This window comes from Gobio gobio (genome assembly GCF_949357685.1).
Source record: "Gobio gobio genome assembly, chromosome: 10".
Taxonomy (NCBI): domain Eukaryota; kingdom Metazoa; phylum Chordata; class Actinopteri; order Cypriniformes; family Gobionidae; genus Gobio; species Gobio gobio.
This window is the reverse complement of record NC_137116.1, coordinates 23,377,600-23,401,963: the sequence shown is the minus strand read 5'-3', so window position 1 is coordinate 23,401,963 and position 24,364 is coordinate 23,377,600. Positions and strand designations below refer to the sequence as shown.

General features: G+C 38.7%; 1 protein-coding gene across 1 annotated transcript; it reads right to left on the bottom strand.

Moving 5' to 3' along the window:
* Positions 1 to 313: 313 nt before the first annotated feature.
* Positions 314 to 23,339, bottom strand: aebp1b (AE binding protein 1b). The gene is made up of 22 exons (XM_079826535.1): positions 23,099 to 23,339; positions 20,367 to 20,441; positions 18,326 to 18,535; positions 16,480 to 16,761; positions 15,733 to 15,855; positions 15,558 to 15,650; positions 15,345 to 15,425; positions 14,781 to 14,840; positions 13,908 to 13,961; positions 10,439 to 10,525; positions 9,319 to 9,428; positions 9,100 to 9,239; positions 8,903 to 8,987; positions 8,481 to 8,625; positions 8,243 to 8,331; positions 7,877 to 8,000; positions 7,509 to 7,705; positions 6,905 to 7,084; positions 6,067 to 6,757; positions 5,144 to 5,283; positions 2,160 to 2,259; positions 314 to 2,078 (listed from the first exon to the last, which is right to left on the bottom strand). Exons 1-22 carry the CDS (start codon positions 23,244 to 23,246, stop codon positions 1,507 to 1,509), a joined length of 3,786 nt encoding a protein of 1,261 aa, XP_079682661.1. The 5' UTR covers positions 23,247 to 23,339; the 3' UTR covers positions 314 to 1,506.
* Positions 23,340 to 24,364: the final 1,025 nt, after the last annotated feature.

Genomic DNA, 24,364 nt, shown 5'->3' with positions numbered 1-24,364 from the left:
GTGCACTCAACCAGAATCTCGGAGTAAGTAGTAGGTCATCTGGGTACTTTTCACCTGTTTTTCGAATACTTCTCTTTTGGCATTCTATAGGGAAGTGTGGCAAGGGGGTGCGGTTCAGCAAAGACTGCAGTGGAAGAGCGAGCCAGGAGACAAGTGGTGAGTAAAGTAGGTCAAGTGCATGATTACTAACACCTTTCTCTGATTCTAGGTATTGGTGTGGTTAGTCGGGATAAAAGCCCCCGGCCAAATGGGGATAGACAGACTTCCAGTGTGCGTGCCAGTATCTGCAATACAAAATCCTAGAGTTCATAAGGCATGTTATTTATGTTTATTGTCTAAGTTGCCTAATAAAGTGGCTGATTGTTTTCACCGACCATGGTCTTCTCCTTCATTCATTCCACAAACCCACTAGAGGAAGTATCATTGTACAGGAAGGAAGTATCCTCGACACAAAGTCCCTTTCAAGGAAAGTCTTGGCAAATATGGCCATATTTGCTTTCGGGCAGCTATTTTGGGTATCCAAGACCAAGTCCTTTATCTACTTGAATGGGGGAATCCTGAAATCTCAAAAACTTCTTGCCGAACTCACAGTTAAAATAACATTATTCCCACTCTTATGTTAAAAATAAGGTGGAAAGATAATAAAAAAAGATCTGAAGTGTTTCTATTATGAAGAACACCGCTTTCTCACATAAGGCAGTTAAACAGCCCCTGCATAAAGTGAATAAGCGATTTTTGATCCATTGATAAAACAATTCAGCACCGCCGCCATGGACAGCACCTGGTAACGTCGCACTTAAGCAACCTCCTATGGTATAGTTCGGGGAACACGCCTAGAAATGGTATACCTTTGGTTAAGTTATATCTTTACAGTCTTCGTAGCGTGCTAAGAGACAACGTTATAGGGAAATCCAGCCCTGAACATTGTGGATTTTAGTGTACGACACTCAAAAATCAAGTCTGTGCGTAAGCACATTTTATAATGAGCCACTTGATGTGCACATGACACTAATGCAGATAAAACAAAAACAGTGTAAATATGAAAACAAGGCTTTATTTACTGGAAAGAAACTGTCCTTTAGCGCAGGCCATTGAACTTGGTGTAACTTTAAGGGAAAATCTCCCATGTTCACTTGCCCTGTACAAACAAAGACTGTCTGTTAATGTGAGAGAAATAAATGGTAGCACAGCTCCTTCTCTTGCATTAAAACATTCTCATTTCCCCTCAGTGGGCATGATGGTCATATGAGAAGTTTTCGTTTGGATAGTATACTGTAGTATAGAGTAGATGTGTAGACAGGAATACACAACAGAATAATTCTTACTACTTTCAAGCTTTGCAAGCCATTGGGTGCTGATTTCAACTTACTTTGCGACCAGAAAATTGAGTGTGATTAATTATCAAGGTCAACTTTCATATTGTGGAATAAAAAATCTTTTGTGCAATGACCTATATAGTCCAAAACAATCAATCTGTTGAGCAAAACTTTGATCTGTAGTTTGCGCTTAATAATCATCAATCTTGTAATTGTAATTATAGTCCAGTGTATCTGTCAACTCAATCTCTTCTGGTGGGGTTGTGTTCTCTTCAAAGGTTTCCCCAAGGGTCCAAGAGTCATACCAGGGGGTTGTACTCTCTGTGGTAGATGGAAGTGAAGTTGTGGTAGTCACGGTTGTGGTAGGGGGTGTCGTTTTGCTGACAAGAAGCCTCTGCTGCCGTAGGCGGCGGATTCTCATTAGCCGTAATCGACGGAGACGAGCCCTGTTCATGTCGCCACCGTTACCATCAGGAATTTGGTTATTGAATTTAGTATTTGGTATTTGGTTACTGCTGTGTGAAAAGTGCTGCCCACCGCCCCTGTTGCCACTGCTCAGCAACCGGATGGGCCTATTGCCATGGAGAGCCATGATCTGTTTGATGCGGTCCCAGTTAGACTTGTTGAGTTCAAAGTTGCACAGGGTAGCACCTGGGTCAAACCCCACTACACATAGACGGGTGAAGGAAGAGTAGCCGTCTGCTCTGGCAGTAACACGGTACTCACCAGGGTTTAGAAGTCGCCAGTAATCTCCAGATTCACCTAAGAGTAGAAGACTTTTTATTGATACCCTTTAGTTTACTAAAAACGGTACAATTTCAAGAACTACAGAAAATATCTCACCTGTCCTGACATCATGATTGACTCCCTCCACAGATACAGTGGCGTTGGGAATAGGGTTTCCCTCTTTATCTCTCACAACTCCCTTAATGCCTCGATGCACCTGGGAAAACAGCCATGGCTAATGTAAGGTTGAGCAGGGCAGAGTTGTAGTACTCAACTTTGGAAAACTCAGACTAAAGTCAGTCTCAAGTCAGAGTCCAAGACCATATTTTAAGGACCATTTGGACTCGTCCTGGACTCGAATGAGATGGTATTGACTAGTGATAGAAAATATGGTCCTGGACTCAGACTTAAAGGGTTAGTTTTGGGTGATATATCCCTTTAAGGCTGACTCAAGTACTACAACACTAGTGTTGTTGAAGTCTTACCTACAAGATTCCCTTTCAAGGGAATCTTGAGGTCAGGTGACAAAGCACAGCGCCTCATCAAGACCATAAAAGGGCACCTATGTGACAGAACCCCCAGCTTTTTTATCTTTAGAAGCAGCAAGTCTGTTTCAGTATGATTGTCAAAATTGCAAGTCCTGTTTGACTGATTTTGTTTAGACAGGAGTACTAAAGGAATGCCACCGTGCTCACTTTCTTATGGGTGACAACTCACACAATCTCTGTTTGTTTGAGACTGGAGTACGCTCAGTCAGTGCTCGAGGGGGCTGACTTTTCAAAGAAAGCACTATTTCTGTCTGTCTCTCTTCTCGAGGAATGAGAGTCAGACATCTGCTCACCACTGGTTCAGGTCCAGCAGCGCAGCGGCCTTTGATCATGAGGATTGCAGGTTGAGATTAAGTCGCATGTCAAGTCTCTCCTGATGCTCTCAGATGGTTTTTTTGCCAACCTTGCCAATTTTCAGGCAGCAGCAGTCACCCGCAGGCTTTTTCACCCTATCTCTGCTGAGTGATGCTGCCTTGGTTTGGAGTCTGCTTCCTCTTACAGAGAGTATTAGGACATTGTAGGTTGTTAGGGCAGTTGGCCCTCCTGGACAGTTTTGGGCACTCTCCTCACAATTGGACCCCCCCGGCATTATGTTCAGTTGTTTCCTGCCAGCAAGCAGTTTCAGGGCACCGAGCAGACTATTTCCTCCTGTTTGGAAGTAACTTCTGTCAATTGTGTCTCTGTGGAATGAGGTTATAGGACTCACTTCGGAAGGTTTGCTTTGGGTGCAAATCACACCAGTATGGAGTTGTCCTCTTGGCCTGACCTGATCACCTCGTACCTTCAATCAGTTTGCATTTCAACATCAAGATGCCATTGTTTATAACTCACTTGAGGTGTTCAGGTTTGATATTGAACTTTCAAAAAGGTATGCATTCTCCAATTAAGAAAACAACTTTTCTGGGGTATTATGGGGATTGAGGTGCGGTCTTGGATGGCCTTCCAGTCCACTGTCTCTAAAAAGCACTGTCCTTCGGATGAGACGTTGAACAGAGGTCTTGACTTTCTACGGTTATTAAAAATCCCACTTCTCATAAAGAGCCCCCTGTGGGGAAGCATCCCCTAGTATCTTTTATTTCTGCATGGTGACAGATGGTTGAAGCCTATCTGCAGACTGCAAGTTCTTTTTGGAATCTTTCTATAGTCGTGGAAGGTTTATAGAGGCTCCATTTGAGGCCTTGGAGTTAGCCTCTGACTCTCAAGGTGGCACTGTAACTGGCCTTAAAGTCCCAGTGAACCGGAAGTTGCAACTGATTTTGTTTCAGTGCTATGACGTATTTCCAAGTGAAATGGAATATTTAATAGAGGGCAGGGTTTTACTTCAGCGCTCCTCCTCTCCATCTCTCGCTCAGAGCAGACTAATGGTTGGAGCGGAGTGGCCTTCAAAATGCCGTCATCGGAAATGGAAAGTCATTCCAGACCGGAAGTTACTTTTCAGATTTTGATTAAAGATTACCACGCGAAACAAATTTTTCTGTGTATTAATTTGCATGGATTAATTGTTCACCCTAAGACCTATAATGTGTGCTAACGAAGTAAATAAGATCGATTTTGATTTAATGAGGACTTTAACATAGTTTAAAGTTACAGTATATTGCACCCGAGGCCAGGTTACGGTCCAAAGTTGCCTTTCTTCAAGCCTTCTCCCCTCCGCTGTTTGACTTGCCAGAGCAGGAGAGGCTTCTTCCCTTATGTCTAGTCAGGGCACTAGGGATTCATGTTGACCACTCAGGAAATGTGGTGTAAATCTGATCAACTGTTCCTGCCACCAAGCAGGGCTTGTCGCATCAACAATCGACATCGACTTCTTTTGCCTATGTGGCACGCGGTATGGCTTCGCCTCTAGGCAATAAAACCTACTCCACTAGGAGTGTGGCCTCTTCAAAGGTGCTAGCTAAGGGTGCGCCTTTACAAGATTTTTTTGTGCTATTGAGCTGCAGAGGCATGTGTGAAGTATGGAAAAGCGACTTCTCGTGGCTGGCAAAGCAGCTTGTCTTCTTGGCACAAATTCATAGAGTCTACAGTTTGGATATGGATTCAACCCCAGGATCTCAGGTTCTTCTGAGTTAATTGTTCTATTAGTGACCATAAGGTGTGCATCTATGCATCCTCTCACAACCTTGCTAGTCAGGCATTTTGCACTTAGCATATGAAACGCATGGTCTTCTAAGATTTGTTCAGTATGGTGGCATGGGTATTAACGTTCCCATAGCGTCCACACCATGATGCAGCGTTGAGTTCCCTTGAAAGGGAACACCACTGGGTTAAATATGTAACCCGGTTCCTCACAAGATGCTGCATCGCTTTGCCATACTTCAGATATTCCTCCGCACCTTCTTTAGACAATCGGAATCTGGGGATTCTGTGACGTAGGTGCCCTTTTATGGTCTTGATGAAGCGTTCCACCTTGTCACCTGACCTCCATCTGCAAATAGGAATGCTGAATAGTGTCAAGGCCATGACGCAGCATGATGCGTGTTACATACGTAACCTTTTCTGCTTTTAAACATTTGTCATGGTTCCATTCTCATGATGTGAATGTGAACAGCTCACCTGGGTCATGAAGGTAAGCAGGGCCTCTCTGTTATACTCCCACTCTCTTAAAAGTTCACTTTGATGAGGGAACTTATCGCAGCCCAAGAAAATTGACAGTTCAAAACAGTTAGTGTGAAGGTAGCTGAAGTCATTCATACCTAAAAGAAAAGGGACATGAACAGGTATCAAAAAGAAAATAGTCACAAAAAGCCCTGATATACTCACTGAGAAGTTATTTTTCATTCGTCACGGCTCTGCAATTCGGCTCTCCATACAAGACACATCACATTTATTTATACGTACCACTTAGATAGGTAAAATATATTGCTTTAAATCAAGAAGCTTTATAATATTAAACATGAAAAAAGTGACAGAGTCACTTTTGATTAGAATTAGAAAATCATTTTTTTACTATAAAGCGACCTTGACATACTAATCAGAAGAAATGAACCAGAGAAGATTTCTACATCAAAGAAGGTAGAGCCTTAATGCACACCTACATATTACGTAATTGCCATGGACCAATGGTAGTATGAAGGTGTTTACCAGCCGGAGTGAACTTTTCTGGAAAGTGTGCTTTAGCAAGCTATTTCAAATTCCCGAAACAAACTTCAAACAAATTAAATTAATTTTGTTCAAAATGACATCACACTATTTTGTTCTTCAATTTCGTTTGAAGTATACTGATGCCTTAAGGTGTCAAAGCAGATTCTTTTAGATCAGGGGTGTCCAATTCTGCACCTGGAAAGGCACCTTACTGGAGAATTTAGCTTCAACACTTATTAAACACACCTGAACCAGCTAATCAAGGTCTTCTGGATTTTTAGAAACTTCCAAGCATGAGCAGGCTGCAGCAAACCTTTGCGGAATATGGCCCTCCTGGAGCAGGATTGGACAGCCCTGTTCTAAATTATCATTCCACACAAATTCCTAATGCTCACTTCCTTGGATGGGTTTCCACTTGGCACGGTTGACAATTCCCAGACCACCTGTTGGGTCATCACTATGGCATCCTCCCTGATAGGTTTGAGTCATGGTGCGGTGAGTAGAGGCATAAGATATGGCCAACCAGCGGAACAAAGACTGGTCCTCAACCACTCTTATCTCTTCCTCTGGTTCACCCTGTCCATATCCCTCTGGGTGTCCTTCTTGATACCCCTCATGGTACCCTTCAGAGTGACCCTCATGATGGTACCTTTGGTTCTCATCATGGTACCTTTGGTTCTCATCATTGTACCCTTGGGTCTCACCGTGATACCCTTGGTTCTCATCATGATACCCTTGGTTCTCCTCATGGTACCCTTGGTTCTGATGGTGGTACCCATAACTTTCTTGACGGTATCCATAGTTCTCTTGATGATATGCATGGTTTTCTTGGGGGCCACTGTAGGTCTCCTCATGGTATCCAATGTGAAGGTAAGGGTTGGGTTCTTCTTCTTCCTCTTCCTCGTACTGTCGCTTCCTTCTGTTTGCTCTGGAATTTAGTTTTTTCTCCATCTCCTCAGACTCCTTGGTGAGGCGGCGCATGTCAAAGGGGTATGTCACAAGTCTCTCACCACCCTGCAGGTTGGCACCAAGCACAAATGGATGACTCTCCATCCAGGAGATAAGGGCAAGAGTCTCCACTGCAACCTGAAAGGCAGAACATTCAAAGGAATGCAACAGTTAGTTCCAGTCCTCTAATCTAATTGGTCAAGTTCAAGGTGTTAAAGACTAGAGTATGTGACTGGTGCTTTGATTCATTAAATGAACATTTATAACACATAATTATTTCCTTACTGAGCCATTGCTTGACAGAATACCCTCAGGGATAGGTACATGGTGATTTTGTGTCAATTTGGGCACCATGCCCTTATCTTCTGCATCCCAAAGAATGTCATTTATGTGTGGAAAGTTCTGGAAGATGTCTTGGCCATCTTCAGTCCAGTGCCCTAATGTCCAGCTGCCCAACTCTGAGCCCTGTGAAACAAAGATTAAAATGTTACTTGCATACTTTAGTGAGATTAAAGTGTCATATCCCCATTTATATTTGTACATTTGGCAGACTGTTATCCACACTGATCTGTCTATTTTTAATAAATGTGCATGTCCCCTGGGAATTTAATCTTTCTGGTTGATAAAGTTGATGTTTCCAGGTCCAAATGTTAAGATCAGATCATATCCCAAAAGCAAACTACAAATTGTACACTCACGGTGTGCGGTAGTGCTACTGAAATCATAATCCTAAACTTCTATATTATCTCTATAGCGCAATCTCAGATGGCTAGACTGTAGCGATTCATTTAAAAAAAAAAATCTGTTTGAAAGCAGTAGTAATTTTAGCAATTCCTGCCAAGCAATACAGAAATTACATAATTCACTTTTTATACATTTTTAAACGCACCTTATCAAAAGCTCTCACATGGCCATCAGGATTGACTGATGGCACCAGATGAATTCGTGTCTCATCCACAAGGTGGCGCACTCGAGGGTTGCCATCTTTATACTCTCTACACAGGTACTGAATGAGCATTAGAAGAAGCTCTCGCCCCAAAGCCTCATTACCATGATAACCTGCTGTGTACCTAAACTCTGGCTCTCCTGAGGAAAGATGATGGTATGTTCATCAAATGGATAATGAACACACTCACATTGATTGTTTCTCCTCCTCGTTTATGATAAAAGTTCAAATCATTTAATGATCAGTACCTGTAATATACCAAAATGGAATAATAATACTGTTTCTTCCATACCTACTCTAATTTTCCTCACCTGTTTCGTGCATTCCAGGGTTATCCGTAATTTCCATGGCATAAATTTCCTGACCTTTAAAGCTCTTGCCCAAACTGTAGAATCTAGTGATGTTGGGACACTCCTCAGAAATGGATTTCATGAGCTGTGACAATAAGAAAAGTCACATTTTTAAGCAATTACCACACATTTAGTCCATAAGCCTATTAAACTTATGTGTGTAACTCATCCCACATGGTTTGTGCTACACCTTGAATCTTATGGCTTAGAAACTGAAATTCTCTGGCAGCCACCCACAACATCCTAGCATAAAGGCGAGTTTTCCTAAACTCTAGTTTATTCTTAAATCGTTTTTTGCCATTAATGCTCTTAAAGCTCTTCCATCACCTTCTCCATGTCTAGGTAGTTGTGATGGGTGTAGTCCAGGTCATCTCGATGTGTCACTTCATTCTGACTCTGGTGCTGGCTGAGAGGATCTGAGTAAAGAACATATACTGTTGATGCTAAAAAAAAACGTTGTCAGCACTAGGGATGTGCCTGAAGCCAAATACCTTATTCGGAAAGGCATGGATAATGTCTTCAAAACAAATAACAAATAATTCTGCCGAATAATAGAGTCTCTCACCTGGTACTGGGCAGCCCAAAACCTCCATTCTCATACACATCGTACCATTCCAGCTCTGTGGCAAGATGCGGATGTAACGGGCCACTACCGGCTCCATGAACTGAGACAAAACTGGGGTGCTTTTATCCGAGTTGCCAAAGAATAACTGAGAGCATAGAGAAGGGAGACAAAGTGACTCAATGACTGAATAGTTTTAGTTTAATAGTTTGTTAAAATTATATAATGTATAATATCAAGCTTACTTTTAAGCCTATTGTTTAACTACAAAAATCAGTTTGAGATCAGATAATAACTAATATCTGGGTCATGGACCCCTAGTTGAAGATCCCTGTCAAGTTAACGAGTTATGACCTTTACAACCAAACCAGAAAGATTTGGAAACCAAAAGGAGAAGAGAAAATGATGGCAATCTGGCAACTTACCCATTCAGCATATCCGTCATGAAGGACAGTCCATTCTCTACTGTCGTTACTAAATGCCACATAATAGGAAGACACATAGTCGCTCCTGAAACAACAAAACAATAACAAAGACTGTAGATGTAGACGGTTTAGATAGTTTGGTAGTTCTTAAACACAATTAAACCACATGGCTCCTAAGTTTTTAATATCTGTCTTACTCTAAGGGGTCATCTCGACCTTGGGTGATAACGCCAGTGAACTCTGTTAGTGTACGTGCGTCCAGTTCAATCCAGTGTATCTTCTCTTCAGGGTTAGCACACCATGCCCCACCATTCATATCATCTTCATCAGCAGACGCCTGTTACATGAACCAATATGCTCACATTGACAACACATCATATACGCATGCATTAGAGTAACTGTGCATATGTTCATACCTGAATATTAAGGCGAGCTCTGTGTGAGCTATAGCGATGTTGAAAAACAGAGGAAGTCAGCAGCTGGTCATTGTCTATGCGATGAGACTCCATACCCAGAGGAGGACAAACTGATACAGCAAGACATAAAAAAATAATATGGATGAATGTGTTCTTCATCCTAACACATGATTTGGATAAAACCGTGCTAAATGAATAAATGGAAATGTGATTGACACAATATGTTCTATCCAGACTGAAATCTTTCTCACTAAACACTACTAAAATATGAAGAAAAAAAAATTTCTTGGAACACATTTAAAACACAAAGGAAAGAACAAGTATAAATAAAAGGACACAAATTGAAATACAATAATGAGGTGCGATCAGAAAAGTGTAGCACAGTTAATTTATATTTCTTGTATTATTGTAAAATTGATGTCAACATGTATACATGTGTAAATATATACATGTATTATATACTTAATGTTAGTTTTAGCTATCAAGGTAAATGGAAACTATATACACAAAACTATGCAGATACACAAACTCATCAAGATAAAAATGAAACAACAATAACTGTAATAGAGATTAATAACATTTAACTTATATTATGTTTTTATTGTCTTCATTCAGAGTAGTGTGCATAAAGATGAAGGACTGCATCTGTGCATCTGTTTCATGCGCAGGGAGGACATTTGGAATTTTCTTTGAAAAGAACCAGCTGTTGAATTAAAGCAGGATTTGGCAGTATTCAGCATCTGTAATGACTTAAAAACAGCTGAAGTCTTCCAAAGTGTTTTAAGGTATCACATACACTTGAACTTAATGAATGCTTCATCAAGATCTCACTATTTCAATTATATTTATGTTAACATTATGTCTACGACACTACAAACACAAGACACTGAACAGAATGCCAAGGTTTTGCTTTAAGGATCATATTTGTTTGGTAATATCTGCGGCCAGAACTGAGAGCTGAGAGTGCTCAAACATGTTGCATGGCAGTATTTTATTTATTTATTTATTCACAGTCATTTTGTACTAAGTGTATTTGTTGTCCTATGTTATCTATTAAGTGATGTAGCAAATGGCAAGCATCCCATATGGCTACATGCCCAAACCGAGTCCCATCACTCACTTTTAGGCTCTCTGTACACACGTGGTGGAGGTTTCAGAATCCTGCGTTCTCTCTCCTCCTTTTCTTCATGCCTCTCCTGTTCTCTTTCTAAGGAGACAAATTATTTAAACAAAGTTTCAAAGTGAAACACAAAGTTCACCATTGATACTATGAATTCATGAAGATAAAGCTGGTAAAGCTGGTAGTTAACTGCTGGTAGTCAGTGTTGTTACTGTTATCTAACTCAAACTATGAAAAAAAAATTTTGGTAATTAAATTTAAGACTTAAATGAAAAATAGAAATTCTGAATATTGTGAACTCACATTTTGATAAATGTGAATGCTAACAGATGGTTTCTCCAGTTATTAATATATATATACACATCTCCTTGGCTTAAACAAACAGAGCAATGTTTGAAGAGCACCAAAGAGCAACACTCCATAGTAGGGATGCACCGAAATTTCAGCTACCCAAAAGTTTTGGCCAAAACAGCCATTTTCAGTTTGGAGGCGAAATGTTTTGGAGGTGACATGTTTTTTGACTGTGTTCAGCGTCTATTTCAAATAAAAATGACTGAACACCAGACAGTATGGTGAAAAATATACATTATAATGCTAAAAGTATTGGAACACCCCTCCAAATCATTGAATTCAGGTGTTCCAATCACTTCCATGGCCAAATGTGTATAAAATCAAGCACCTGGGCATGCAGACTGCTTCTACAAACAATTCAAGCGTGGTACCGTGATAGGTTGCCACCTGTGCAATAAGTCCATTTGTGAAATTTCTTCACTACTAAATATTCTATGGTCTGAGAATGCACCGAATTACATATTCATTATATTTTTACTTAACCTGTCAGCGATGTCTTCATTATTTAATGTATGTTTGAATAAATAATGTCATAAAAACAAGTTGCAAGTTATTGCAGTTATTGTCATTTAAATGTTTATATTTCACAACAAACTGGAGTAGAAACAATTCTGTTATAAGTTCAAATAAAAACGTCTTATGTTGTACAAGTCAATTTTAGCTTTTTCAGTCTTGCTTAATAAGTTAGATTTAAATAATTCGGTTTTCAGCCAAGTGTATTCTGAATTTTCAGGTTCAGCCCAGAATTTTCATTTCGTTGCATCCCTACTCCATATATCAGGGGTGTCAAATCCTGCTCCTGGAGGGCCACTGTCCTACAGAGTTTAGCTTCAACCCCAATGATACACACCTGAACAAGGTCTCATTAGGCATACTAGAAACTTCCAGGAAGGTGTTTTTAAGGCTAAACTTTGCAGGACAGTGGCGTGGACCAAGTTTGGAAGCCCCTGCCAAAGATACATCAAACTACAAATATCTTGCTAATAGTAGTTTCTGGACATTGGAATTGGATAAGATATATAAACAAAATATATATTTGTAAATATATAAACAAAAAAAATCAGGAGAACCTTACACCAAATATCTTGATAAACTTTTGGAATTCTCTGGATCTCCATTTCCAAGAATCATTTATCTTTACAATCTAGAGATGGGAGGATGTACAGTAATATAGATCTGTGCCCCGTAAAACTGAAGATAGTTCTAAACGAGCTCAAAGACCTGCCATAGTAACAAAACGTGAAGCAAAACCAGTTAAGAAGCCCTGATCTAGAACATCAGTACACACTCAAACCCCCAACATTCTTGTCTACTTATTGCCAGCAGCCATATCACCCTGTAGCCCGAGACTGGTTTCCCACTGAAGCGAAGCAGGGCTGAGCCTGGTCAGTACCTAGATGGGAGACCAACTGGGAAAACTAGGTTGCTGCTGGTAGAGGTGTTAGTGAGGACAGCAGGGGGTGCTCACCCTGTGGTCTGTGTGGGTCCTAACGCCCCAGTATAGTGATGGGGACACTATACTGTAACAAGCACCGTCCTTCGGATGAGACGTTAAACCGAGGTCCTGACTCTTGGTGGTCATTAAAAATCCCAGGATGTCCTTCGATAAAGAGTAGGGGTGTAACCCCGGCATCCTGGCCAAATTTGCCCATTGGCCTCTGTCCATCATGGCCTCCTAATACTCCCCTTAATTTATATATATATATATATATATATATACGATTGGCTTCATCACTCCTCTCCTCTCCACCAATAACTTGGTGTGTGGTGGGCGTTCTGGCGCAAAATGGCTGCCGTCGCATCATCCAGGTGGATGCTGCATATTGGTGGTGGTTGAGGATATTCCCCCTTTTATGTAAAGCGCTTTGAGTGCCTAGAAAAGCTCTATATGAATGTAAGAAATTATTATTATTATTATTATTAGAAACATATGTTTTTTTAAATAAAAATAACAGCTTCAAAATTCGCGTTTCGATATGGGTATGCGTAATTTACGTTGTAGAGCAAAACATTCAATTATCGTCAAATTATGTTTACCACAGACCTTATTTAACTCATAAACTGAAAACCCCCATAGGAAAATCTTGAGGGAACCAGTGGCAAATCAGTCTTCCAGGTTTTGACATCATCCCTGCACCCCTCTATAACTATGCTGTGGCATAGGACAGTGTGTAGTAGTATCATTATTTTACATTAGGTTTAAATATATTGCAGATGATTTCTGATGTATTCTCATAAACCATAAATGTTTTTGTCCTTAAGAGGACAGATACTTTATACTGACTCCCAGTATCATATTCCTCTATTTGAACCCTTTTACAAACGGACTTACGAGATATAGTTATTTTTGGTGGTCGTGCCACATGATGTTAGAAGAGATTAACTTTTGTTGATTAACGTTTCTCTTAATCTCTCTTTCTCAGCTCGCTTACATATTTTTGTTAATATTCAACAATATTCTGCATATAAAAATTGATTTAATTCCTGCTCCAGTCAGTGCGAAGGATTTTGTTCAGTCTGTTCAAACTGAACATCAGAGTTCATGGGAACAGGGTCAGAGTTGACAGTTGATAATGAATGCTTGTCATTCAGTAATTTCCCACAACTGTTAAAGTCTATAATCATGTGTAAGCCGTAGGGTAGCCGGAAGACAAAACAGAGGTTATTGTCATGCTAACTGTGTTATTTAAATAATTTGCATTGCAGAACAGAGTTAGAAATGCCTAATGAAGACTGGGCCAGTGTTGGCCAAACACATCGATGTTTTGGACCAATAATTTGGTCAAGGCAAACCAAACAAATGGAATGAACAATGATTTAACAAAAGAAAACATGTGATCTTACTTGTGAATTTTATATCTGATTGAAAACCAATGATAATCCAATACTACACTGGAATAAACAACACTATTACTACACTATTGATGTGGTAAAATAACACACACTATGTAGTTATGGTTCTCTAAATTGTATTGTTGTTTAGAATATCAGGCTGCTGTGTTCTAGTGCATACGACCGAATCATGTTCAGTACAACAGCACTCTTAAATGTAGAGTTTTAGCTGGAGAACACAGCAAAAAGATATAAACTCTCTTTATATGATGATAAAACACTGTACCTCTTTCCTCTTGTTCTTTTCTCTCTCTTTCCCTCTCCTCTTCCAGTTTCTTTTCTGATGAAAAAACAGAAAGCAAGGGTTTAAGTGAGAGGACAAAATAAGAGTGTCACACATTAAACAATTCAGACTGAAGCAGAAGATGCTCTTTGGATCATTAAACCATGCTGGAAAACAGGATCATGACATTTTACAGAAACTTGTGGAGTTTATGCAGCTAGAGTGCTGCTATCATTAAAGCAAAAGAGGCCAAACCAAATACTAAATTTGACATCTGTAAGACAATATTGGATGAAAGTCAGATTTCCAAGTGCAGTGAAGAAACTGAATAAGATAATCAAATCAAAATTGTTCCTGACACATTTGTCCTCGGGGCTACAATCCTTTCCTGGAATTCTGTTTTTATACCCTAATAAAAACAGACACTGTCTGCTTTGTTTTACGCCTGGAAAGAGTTTTGTTACCTAATAAAATCCTCTTTATCGAAGATAAGTGCTCCATGCACCCCATATCATCTTACCTTTTAAAACCTGATAACAAGGTAAACTGTACAGTACATAAGGGTTTTTATGCACATTAGGTTTTTTCTTTTTTTTCCTTGAGAAAGATTTAGTAGGGGAGGTTGCGCAAGACATTATTGTATTCTGCTTGGTAAAAAAACATTTCCACCGACATTTTCATTTAACGACAACATGATTTAAAATGATCAGCTTCACCTTAAGCGGCACCTCTGTGTCTCTGAAAGTGTTTACTTAAGAGCAGAAATGACAGGTCACACTGTCTGCACGCTCATTAAGACAAAAGGGAGGCCAACACCTCTCATGCTTGTCTCACTGTATGTTTGTTGTCTTTTCAAAATGGAAGTATGTACTGTACCATGTCCGTAATCATATTCTTCATACCAGTTGTTTTCAAATGGAGGAATGGTGGGCTCCACTGTGACAAAAGAAAATAAATGTAGGTTAAATTTGTGAAATTTACTGAGAGTACAGTAGAGAAACTTTAATGACTCATAAAATGTCTGTCGCTGTTGGTTTGCTGTCCACACAAGACATTGTGGATTTTTAATGGTGTAAAAACAAGATCTTTCATGAGATGGGTGTATATTGTGGTAACAGTTTTATTTGATTCACACACAGGGTGACAGGGTGCTTAAATTTGCTCCTTTGTAAAAACAGATGTACTTAAAAAAAAAACAGCAGAAAGACGTAAACCCAACTGCCCACTAAACCTACTTTTTTGTCTGTTTTTATTATGTTTTGGAGCTAGTGACAATTTCAAAATGTGTGCTTAATGTAATTTTAGGACATAGTAAGTAGTACCATTGTGCAATAATAGTAAAACAGAGTAGTAGCACACAAGAACATTTCATAAATTACTGTTTTTAATGTCATGTTATTTTGAGGAAGACACAGCATTTAGAAGGAAGTATCGGTTTACCTGTGGTAGTGTAACGCCAGTCATTGTCGGTAGAGCTGATCTCTTTGCCATCAGGGAAAGGCAGGTTTTCTGCCACCTCATCTGTTGCCAAAGAAAATTAATTTTTATAACTTTATTAAAGTGTGTTTAACTGAACAATCAGTGATTTGTGACTCTTGCTAACTAGCTTCAGGTCTTAATTAATGCAAAAACATTCATTTTTGGAAGACTCACATCCGGCATCCCAGTAATCATCTTCATCAGTTGGACGGCCAGCGATCACAGAAGTTGTAGGTGTGGGCTCATCCACCTTCCAATAGTCATCGTCTTCAAATAAGTTAAAGGAAATATTGATCATAATGAACAAAGTGGTGTTTATTTACACAGACATGAGTGATATTATGCTTACATGAGTCAGGATAAGGTTGGGAATACTCATCTGTGTCAGGAGGAAAATCTGTTGGGAAATCTGTGGTTTTCTCTGTTTGAGGGTTTGTAGGTTTTGCTGCTGTTGTTGTCTCTGTAGGAAATTCTATGGATACCAAACAGTTTTTGTGAGTGCAAATCAATTCCAGCCATATTCCAGATCCTGGAATAAAATCCTTGTACATGATTTGGACACAGCATGTTCTCCAAGTAGGGCAGGGTGGTATGACTGGTATAAAATATCTATTGTTAGAGATTTTGCTATATTGTGGTAAATGTATAGCACTATTGACACTTCAGAGTGATGAAATGCATGAATGAGCGGGACATGCTTGCTGTTAAAAAGAAAATATATCCTGAAAAGAAGCAGGTGCGATTCTCATGCTGACTGGCACAATGCCAAAGTGCGCGCACAGAAAGCTGCCTCTATCAGAAGGAGATTGCGAATTTGTGACAAAAGAGCTTATCAGCAGCCAACTAGTCCTGTGAATCATTGCGAATGAGTATCACAATATTGTACAATATATTGGATAGTTAATTTATTTGATTACGAATGGATTAATTTTAGTTAAAGAATATTTGTGAAGAATGTTTTGAAATCCCCAAGGAGAAAATGAGAGGGGGGAAATACTTCTACAGAACCAAGAAAGTAAATGTTCTACTCCAATCACACACAAAAAATGCACAAATCTAATTGAGTGAGTGGTTTAATAAGAAGGGCTTTTCTAACCTTCATCCCAGTACTGGTCAGGTTCAGGTTCAGGGTCATAAAACTCCTCATACTCAACGGGTACAGTGGTTGTGGGTACTACAGTGGTGGTGGTGGTGATGATGGTGGTGGTCTCCTCCCTGTTCTTCTTGCCTTTCTTCTTCCCACCCTTCTCTCCTTTGGCTTTCTTCTCACCCTTGGGTTTCTTGGTTGGCTTGGGAACTTTGGGCTTCTTGGAGGGCTTGGGCTCTTTCTGTCGTTTTCCTCTTCCCTCCCTCTCAGTTTCTCTACGCATTCTCTTCGCTTAAAGGACAAAGAGAGAAGGAAAAATAAGGAAAGAAACCAACTTGGCAAAAGTAACCATCCTGAATTTTGGAGCAAGTGAGAAAACACTTATAGTTTATAGCTCAATCACAGACTATGGCCACACATGTAAAAGGCTAGTTGAAGGTTACTTTGTGGTTAGTCTCAGACTGTCTGGTGCATATTGGACTGAAAACAGCAAGCTAATCTGATTGGCTGCACTTAGGCAATTTACGTTCCAGGGTTAACAGGTTGTGTTTACAAAGTACTGTTCTGCTACAATAGTCTCTTTTGGTTGTCACATGCTGGTTCAAATGGTGTGTCTATGTAGCCAGTTCTTGTCTAGAATAAGTTACAAAGTGGATCATACTTCATACCCATAGTCAAAAGTTTCTGTTAGACTGTGTTTTTTTTTAAGATGTTTAATTATTATTTTTTTTTTTTTATTAATTTCCATTATTTATTTCACTTGTATTACCTCAACATAAATGGCTTACGAGTAAAAACATTTCAATCACAGTACATTATAGTATTATTTGGAAGCAATCATTTACAAGAGAACATTCTACAAAAACCATGTCTTTAAGACCATGGAATGAGGTTTTATCTGAAGTGTTATACCTTCATTCACTTGAACAAACCATTTTAGGATCCCCAAAGAACCTTTCAGCGAACAGTTCTTAAAAGAACCATTTTTTTTAATGTGATGAACATTTTAATAATATGGAAAAACTACTGCAAGGAACCTTTTGTGCAATTTAAATGTTCCATGCAAGTAAAGGTTATTCATGGAAAAAAACCTCTTTATTATTTTGAATGTAGACACATTTCATAGCTGAGACAACAAGTAACATCATCATCCATGAAAATGGAGTCTGCCATGACCAATATCCTGCCAAGTTTAACTTATTTGAGTTGCTTGATCACAAAGAAGTTTGGGCAAACAATCAGCCAATTCTGGCTTTTCTAAAAGTCTAGTTTTCTGCACTGCAACACTGACTCCCTCAGTCAACCCACGCATCTTGGACACTTGTAACAGGAACGTACAAAGAGAAAGGAATGCATCTGTCTACCAGAATGTCTGGCTACACTTTGATAATTCCCTACAAATTTCCAACACATTGTTCTGGACGACTGACTAATTCAAGCATGATTTAAACAGCCCTTCTAGTTACTTCTGCCCCAGATCTGGAAACAGGAAAAAATATCTCTAAAAAATACTATAAATATTAAAGTGACTTGATAACATACACAATAAAAAAATCTTTGAGCAAAAATAAAGTTTTGCAGGGTCGTTTTCAAGGTCTGTTTGACTACATTCTACTTCTATGCATAAATGTCCCTAATACTTGAACATCTATCAGAGAATCCATCAGCAACATTCAGAGTTTGAATCATTTTGCATGTTCAGCTTTGAAGAAAAAAAAAAAACCACATTTTAAAATTCTTTCAGTATATTGACAAAACACTGAACCCAGAATGTTAAATGAGTCAGAAATATGCAGGCTGGACTGTCATAATATTTACGATAATGTTGACTGATAATATTAAGGTAAATACTTACAAATGATGTCCAGCTTGACCATGGCTTGTGATTCCATGTCTCCGTTTCTGGCCACACATTTGTACATCCCAGCATTGTTCAAATTGGCATTGAGAACAATGAGAAAGGACCAGAAATTGCCATGATTGCGCACCTTGAGATTGTCATGTTTTGTTAAAATCTTCTCACCATGAGGAGAAACCCAGTGAATATCCTCTGCATTTCCAACAACTAGGAAATAACAGAAAAATTACTGAATTGATACTGTAGCTTTAGCATCTGAGTTAATTCAACAACAAATGCATATCCAGCCACTTTATTGTGTTTTTTATTATGTATTAAATACTCTATTGCGCTATATTCCAAGCCATATGATAGCTTTGTGTGAAGAACAGACCAAAATTTGTCATTATTCAATAAAAATGTCCCATTGCAATCTCAAATAAAAAATTGTGCCATTAAAGGGTTAGTTCACCCAAAAATGAAAATTATGTCATTAATGACTCACCTTCATGTTGTTCCACACCTGTAAGATCTCCGTTCATCTTCGGAACACAGTTTAAGATATTTTAGATTTAGTCCGAGAGCTTTCTGTCCCTCCATTGAAAATGTATGTACGGTATACTGCACTCTAAAAAAAAAAAGGTTCTATATTGCACCAAAAATGGTTCTTGGCTCGTAATCATAGGGGAACCTTTTTTAGTGCTATATAGCACCAATTTTGGTGCTTCAGTGGTTCTTCAGCGGTTCTTCAGAGGTTCTTCAGAGGTTCTTCACCGGTTCTTTGACTAAGGTGCTATATAGCACCTCTGAAGAACCGCTGAAGAACCACTGAAGCACCAAAATTGGTGCTATATAGCACTAAAAAAGGTTCCCCTATGATTACGAGCCTTTTTTTTTTAGAGTGTGTCCATGTCCAGAAAGGTAATAAAAACATCATCAAAGTAGTCCATGTGACATCATTGGGTTAGTTAGAATTTTTTGAAGCATCAAAAATACATTTTGGTCCAAAAATAACAAAAACTACGACTTTATTCAGCATTGTCTTCTCTTCCGGTCTGTTGTCAATCCGCGTTCACGACTCTGCAGTGACGCTGCTGACGTAAGGCGCTGCTGACGTGTTATCTGGTGCGCCCGAGCTTCGTTTACAGCATGCGTCTCAATCAGCTCCCTGGTTCAGTAGTCAGGGCACTGATCAGGACATAAGTCAATGGGCTGACTCCCTGATCAGTGGCCTGACTACTGAACTAGGGAGCTGATTGAGATGCACCCACAGTCTGAGGAAGACACACGCTGTATTCAAGCTATGGAAGCTTGGGTGCACCAGATAACACGTCAGCAGCGTCTTACGTCAGCAGCGTCACTGCGGAGTCGTGAACGCGGATTGACAACAGACCGGAAGAGAAGACAATGCTGAATAAAGTCGTAGTTTTTGTTATTTTTGGACCAAAATGTATTTTTGATGCTTCAAAAAATTCTAACTAACCCAATGATGTCACATGGACTACTTTGATGATGTTTTATTACCTTTCTGGACATGGACAGTATACCGTACATACATTTTCAATGGAGGGACAGAAAGCTCTCAGACTAAATCTAAAATATCTTAAACTGTGTTCCGAAGATGAACGGTGATCTTACGGGTGTGGAACGACATGAGGGTCATTAATGACATAATTTTCATTTTTGGGTGAACTAACCCTTTAATGTCACTAAAATTTAACCTCAAATGCAGCATTTTTGTAACAAATTATATGTTTGTTGTCCAATTAAATTTTATTTAGTGAATGACGACTTGCATTTGACGTCTGTCCCTCACACAAAGCTATTGCATGACTTCAAAAGACTTGTTGCTCATAGACAACTTATATGATACTTTTTTGTCATTTCGTAATTTGACAGATCCAATCCCCTTTCAAATTCATTGTCATGAAAAGAGTAGCCACAATGTTCTCCAAATGCATCTTTTGTTATGCACGAAAGAAAGTCATATGAGTTTGGAATAATACAAGGGAGTAAATTATGACAAAAATATTATTTTATGGTTAAACTGGCCTCTCACCTCTGCACAGCAATCGTATGTTGTGTCCAACTTCAATCTTTGTATCGGGTGGGATTATCAACACTCGTGGAGCATCTGGAGAAACATAAATTATTATTGGCTCTTCATTTCCACATTGTTATTTTATCTTTAATTGCTACACTCTAACACAAACACACACAGACTGTCCAATTTTAGAATTCATAGCCTCATATGTTTACGCAGACTCTTTGGCCCTTGAAATTCATCCTGTCCTGTCTCCCAAGGGCAGTTTCATCCCTGCCGGGAAAGTTTTAAGTAACATTCTTGCCTGTTGCTGTGAAGTCATTACCCACACAGAGCTAGTCCACAACGCCAGTCCTCGGGAGTCTCTGAGTAATCTGGCAAAAGTTTACCTAGCTGTCGATCCACACTAGCTTGCAACGAAAGGGGTTTGAAAGCAGGTCTTTTTGCCATTTTCATTGCCAGAGAGAACACAAAAATTGTTTAGGAGAAAAGCAGGAACAGGATTGTTCATTTGGAGTCCAACTTGTCTTGTCAATGTGAACATTGTGGCAACAGAGCACGTACACTAACTACTACGCCACAGTTTAGGCAAAAACAGGACAAATGACAGCTGTTGATGGGTTTTCACCATTTATTTCCATATGCGTAATTGTAAAACTCTTTTTAAACCGTTCAGAAATTTCCAAAAATATTACTAGTGCTTTACCAAGTGTTTTGTGAATATCAGGGTTCAGATCGGGTTCCTAAAGATCAGATTTTACAGATTGTATCAAGTATAATTTTATCCTTTTCAGTCTGACAGTCTTTGAGTACTAAATCATGTAACAGACTGGAGCACCAGGGTAAAGCCATGTGTTTGAAGTCTGTTCTACCAGAGCATCTTCAGAATGAAGAACAAAACTGAGCCAAGAAGCCAAAGGTCTTAAAGTCGATGTGAAACCCTGTTCGAAACTCATTTTACTTGGTTAATGTGACATATTTCCGAGTAAAACAGGATTCAACAAGTCAAAAAGAGCCGCACTTGATTTTGCTCACTCATAATTGTCTGTGAAAAGTTGCCATTATATTTCAATCCTGCTAAATTAATGCCTAAAATAGCTATTGGTTAACAACATCCAATAGCCTGTAAGGCCATAGAGAAATCAGAGGAAAAGGAAAGTCATTTCAAAGAGAGTAAATCATTTTTTTGTTTAAAAATGACAAAAACTCTTCATCTTTGAAATCACATGCATCAATAAATCCTTCACAACAAGTCAAGGAACAAGTATTAAATAAGTGAATATGGTAAATATGGATTTCATGTTGACTTTATGTCCTAAAAAGTGAAGGATCTAAGGGTTTTTAATAACAACCTGTTTTAATTTAAGAAAGCAATCATACCTTGGTGTTTTATATTCTTTATTATTTTTAAGATTATTTTCTTTGTTTTTATATTTAATTTCATAATCATTAGTCATTTGTTATTTGATTTATAATGTATTCATATTATTTTATTTACATAATTTATTCATTTTATTATATTATTAATTTATATCATTTTATTTTTTTTAAATGCAACTAAGATTATTCAATAAACTTTGCTATTTTTATTAACATTACTTCATACTTTGTCTCCAGCTTCTGCTCTTCCCTGGGTTTCTCAGTCAAACTCTCAGACTGAAGGATGTTAATAGAGTCTTGAGGTACCAGACAAGACTTTTTGTTGACAGGTTTTGCTGATCTTTTGACATTGGAGATCCATCCAATCTAACAAAAACAACCAAAAGGCTCTTACTCTCTCACCATGGCAGTAACCTTGAAAATCTGAAAAAAATCTTGTGAGAGGCTACTCTAGGGAGTGACCAATAAAACTGCAGATATTTTTGCCTAAGCCATGTATAGTAAATATACACACATTTCTATTGGGATGATTCAACCATGTTGGGATGGTTCCTCTATTTTTCTCATTACTTTGTAATTTTACTGATATGTACAGTTTATAGAAGTGAGTCTGCATTCCTAAATTTAATGGAAACGCTGTTATTGAAAACCAGAAGCTTGCCAGTAACCATATTTTCCAAACCTCAGCAACAGTGCTGCTATTAACTCTTAAATTAACTCCTTAATCCAAGTTCCAAGAATAATGAAGCCATTACATTCTTTTGAAACACAAGATTTAAAGAGTACTGTCTTCAACGTGTACAGCACTAGTTTTTCATCTTCTCCGTTTGTCACATCATGTCAGGTAAAAACTCAATTGTACGGGCGTACAGCAGCATTTTTCATTCTCAGTGAGTTCTTAGCTTCCTAACCATCTTCGTGGCTTCTTTAAGCACAGGTGCAAGTTGCCATTGTCACCATACACTTTTTTCACAGAACTGCAAAAACTCTGGCATCCTTCAAGAAGAATCCCTGTCTTTCATAAATTACCACTCAAAATGTGCAGTAAACTATGTGCAAAATATAACCTGTCAAAGTAAATGCCGTGTGGTGTTGGAAAACTGAATACTAATTTGCAAGTGCTTTTTTTCCAAATCTCAGAAAATTTGTACTTGGTTAAAGGTGACGTCACATTTAACCCTTATGTTCTGTTGAGACTGACTTTTCATTTCTTACATTTGGGATCCCGGAGACCCCCAATGTCCCCTCTAACCTAATTAAAACCCAATTGACAGATATTATTGAAGCTTTCAGGGATTATAACAAAAAATCATGAAGATACGTTTTATAGAACATAACTTTAGACAAATGCATTTTGTCATTTGTACCTGCTATAGATGTTGCCTTTCGGTCCTCCACATGTTTCTCTGGAGCTGTTGATTCGCTGTGTTCTGTCAGTCCGTTTACAGTCCAGAAGTAAATGAGCAGGGACAGATAGAGAACCAATAGTGCTGCCTGGTCCCTCAGTCCCTGCATGGTGCCTTATTCACTGCTGCAAACAGAAAATGTGATCCACAGACAGTTTTTAGGAGGAGATAAGTGAGTGCTGGAGAGGGAGAAAGAGAATGTGAGAGAGCGAGACGGAGGGGTGTGAGGTGAAGGGGAGGGTGGGAGAGACACATGAGGAGCTACAGAGGAGTGTAAAAACAGACTTAAAGAGAGGGGGTAGGAAAGAAAGAAAGAAAGAAAGAAAGAAAGAAAGAAAGAAAGAAAGAAAGAAAGAAAGAAAGAAAGAAAGAAAGAAAGAAAGAAAGAAAGAAAGAAAGAAAGAAAGAAAGAAAGAAAGAAAGAAAGAAAGAAAGAAAGAAAGAAAGAAAGAAAGAAAGAAAGAAAGAAAGAAAGAAAGAAAGAAAGAAAGAAAGAAAGAAAGAAAGAAAGAAAGAAAGAAAGAAAGAAAGAAAGAAAGAAAGAAAGAAAGAAAGAAAGAAGTAGAATCGCTTTAATGTTGAATCACTGATGCATTAACCCTTTTTGTTCTGAAAAGAGCCAACTCAAGAACCATATATGGAGAAGAATGGTTAGTGATATATAGAGGGCTTTTTGTTTGGATCAAAGTACTGCAAAGAACCATTTAAGATCCTTTTTCTGAGGGTGTATTTCTGTAGTTTTACTAGGTGATGAGAAATGTATGCCGTCTGCTGTATAGAGTCATTCAATGAAGACGACTTAAGTGATCCAATAAGTGTAGCAAGATCCAAATGCCATTTATAGACATTTAAAGGCAAGTAGTCGCCAGACTCTGGAATTACACAGGATTATGGCATGTAATATATGTAATAAAGAATTAAAGTGTTCAATCGGTTAGACATTTAGATTGATTGATTTGTCAAAGCTGTAGCCTTGTAGGAAATGCTTTGACATATGGAACAGCTGCGCTTTGGTTGACCTAAGTTCAAGTATCAAGATCCTGTCCCTGATAATCTAACTTCTTCTCAATGCTTCTAATCTCTTTATATAAAATAATATGTAAAGCTGCTTTGGAACATTATGTATTGTGAAAATCCCTTTACAAATAAATGCATTTAAACAGATGCAATTGGCCCAGCCAATGTTGTAACGTTGGGGCAGTCAAACCATCAGAGCAATGTTGAAAA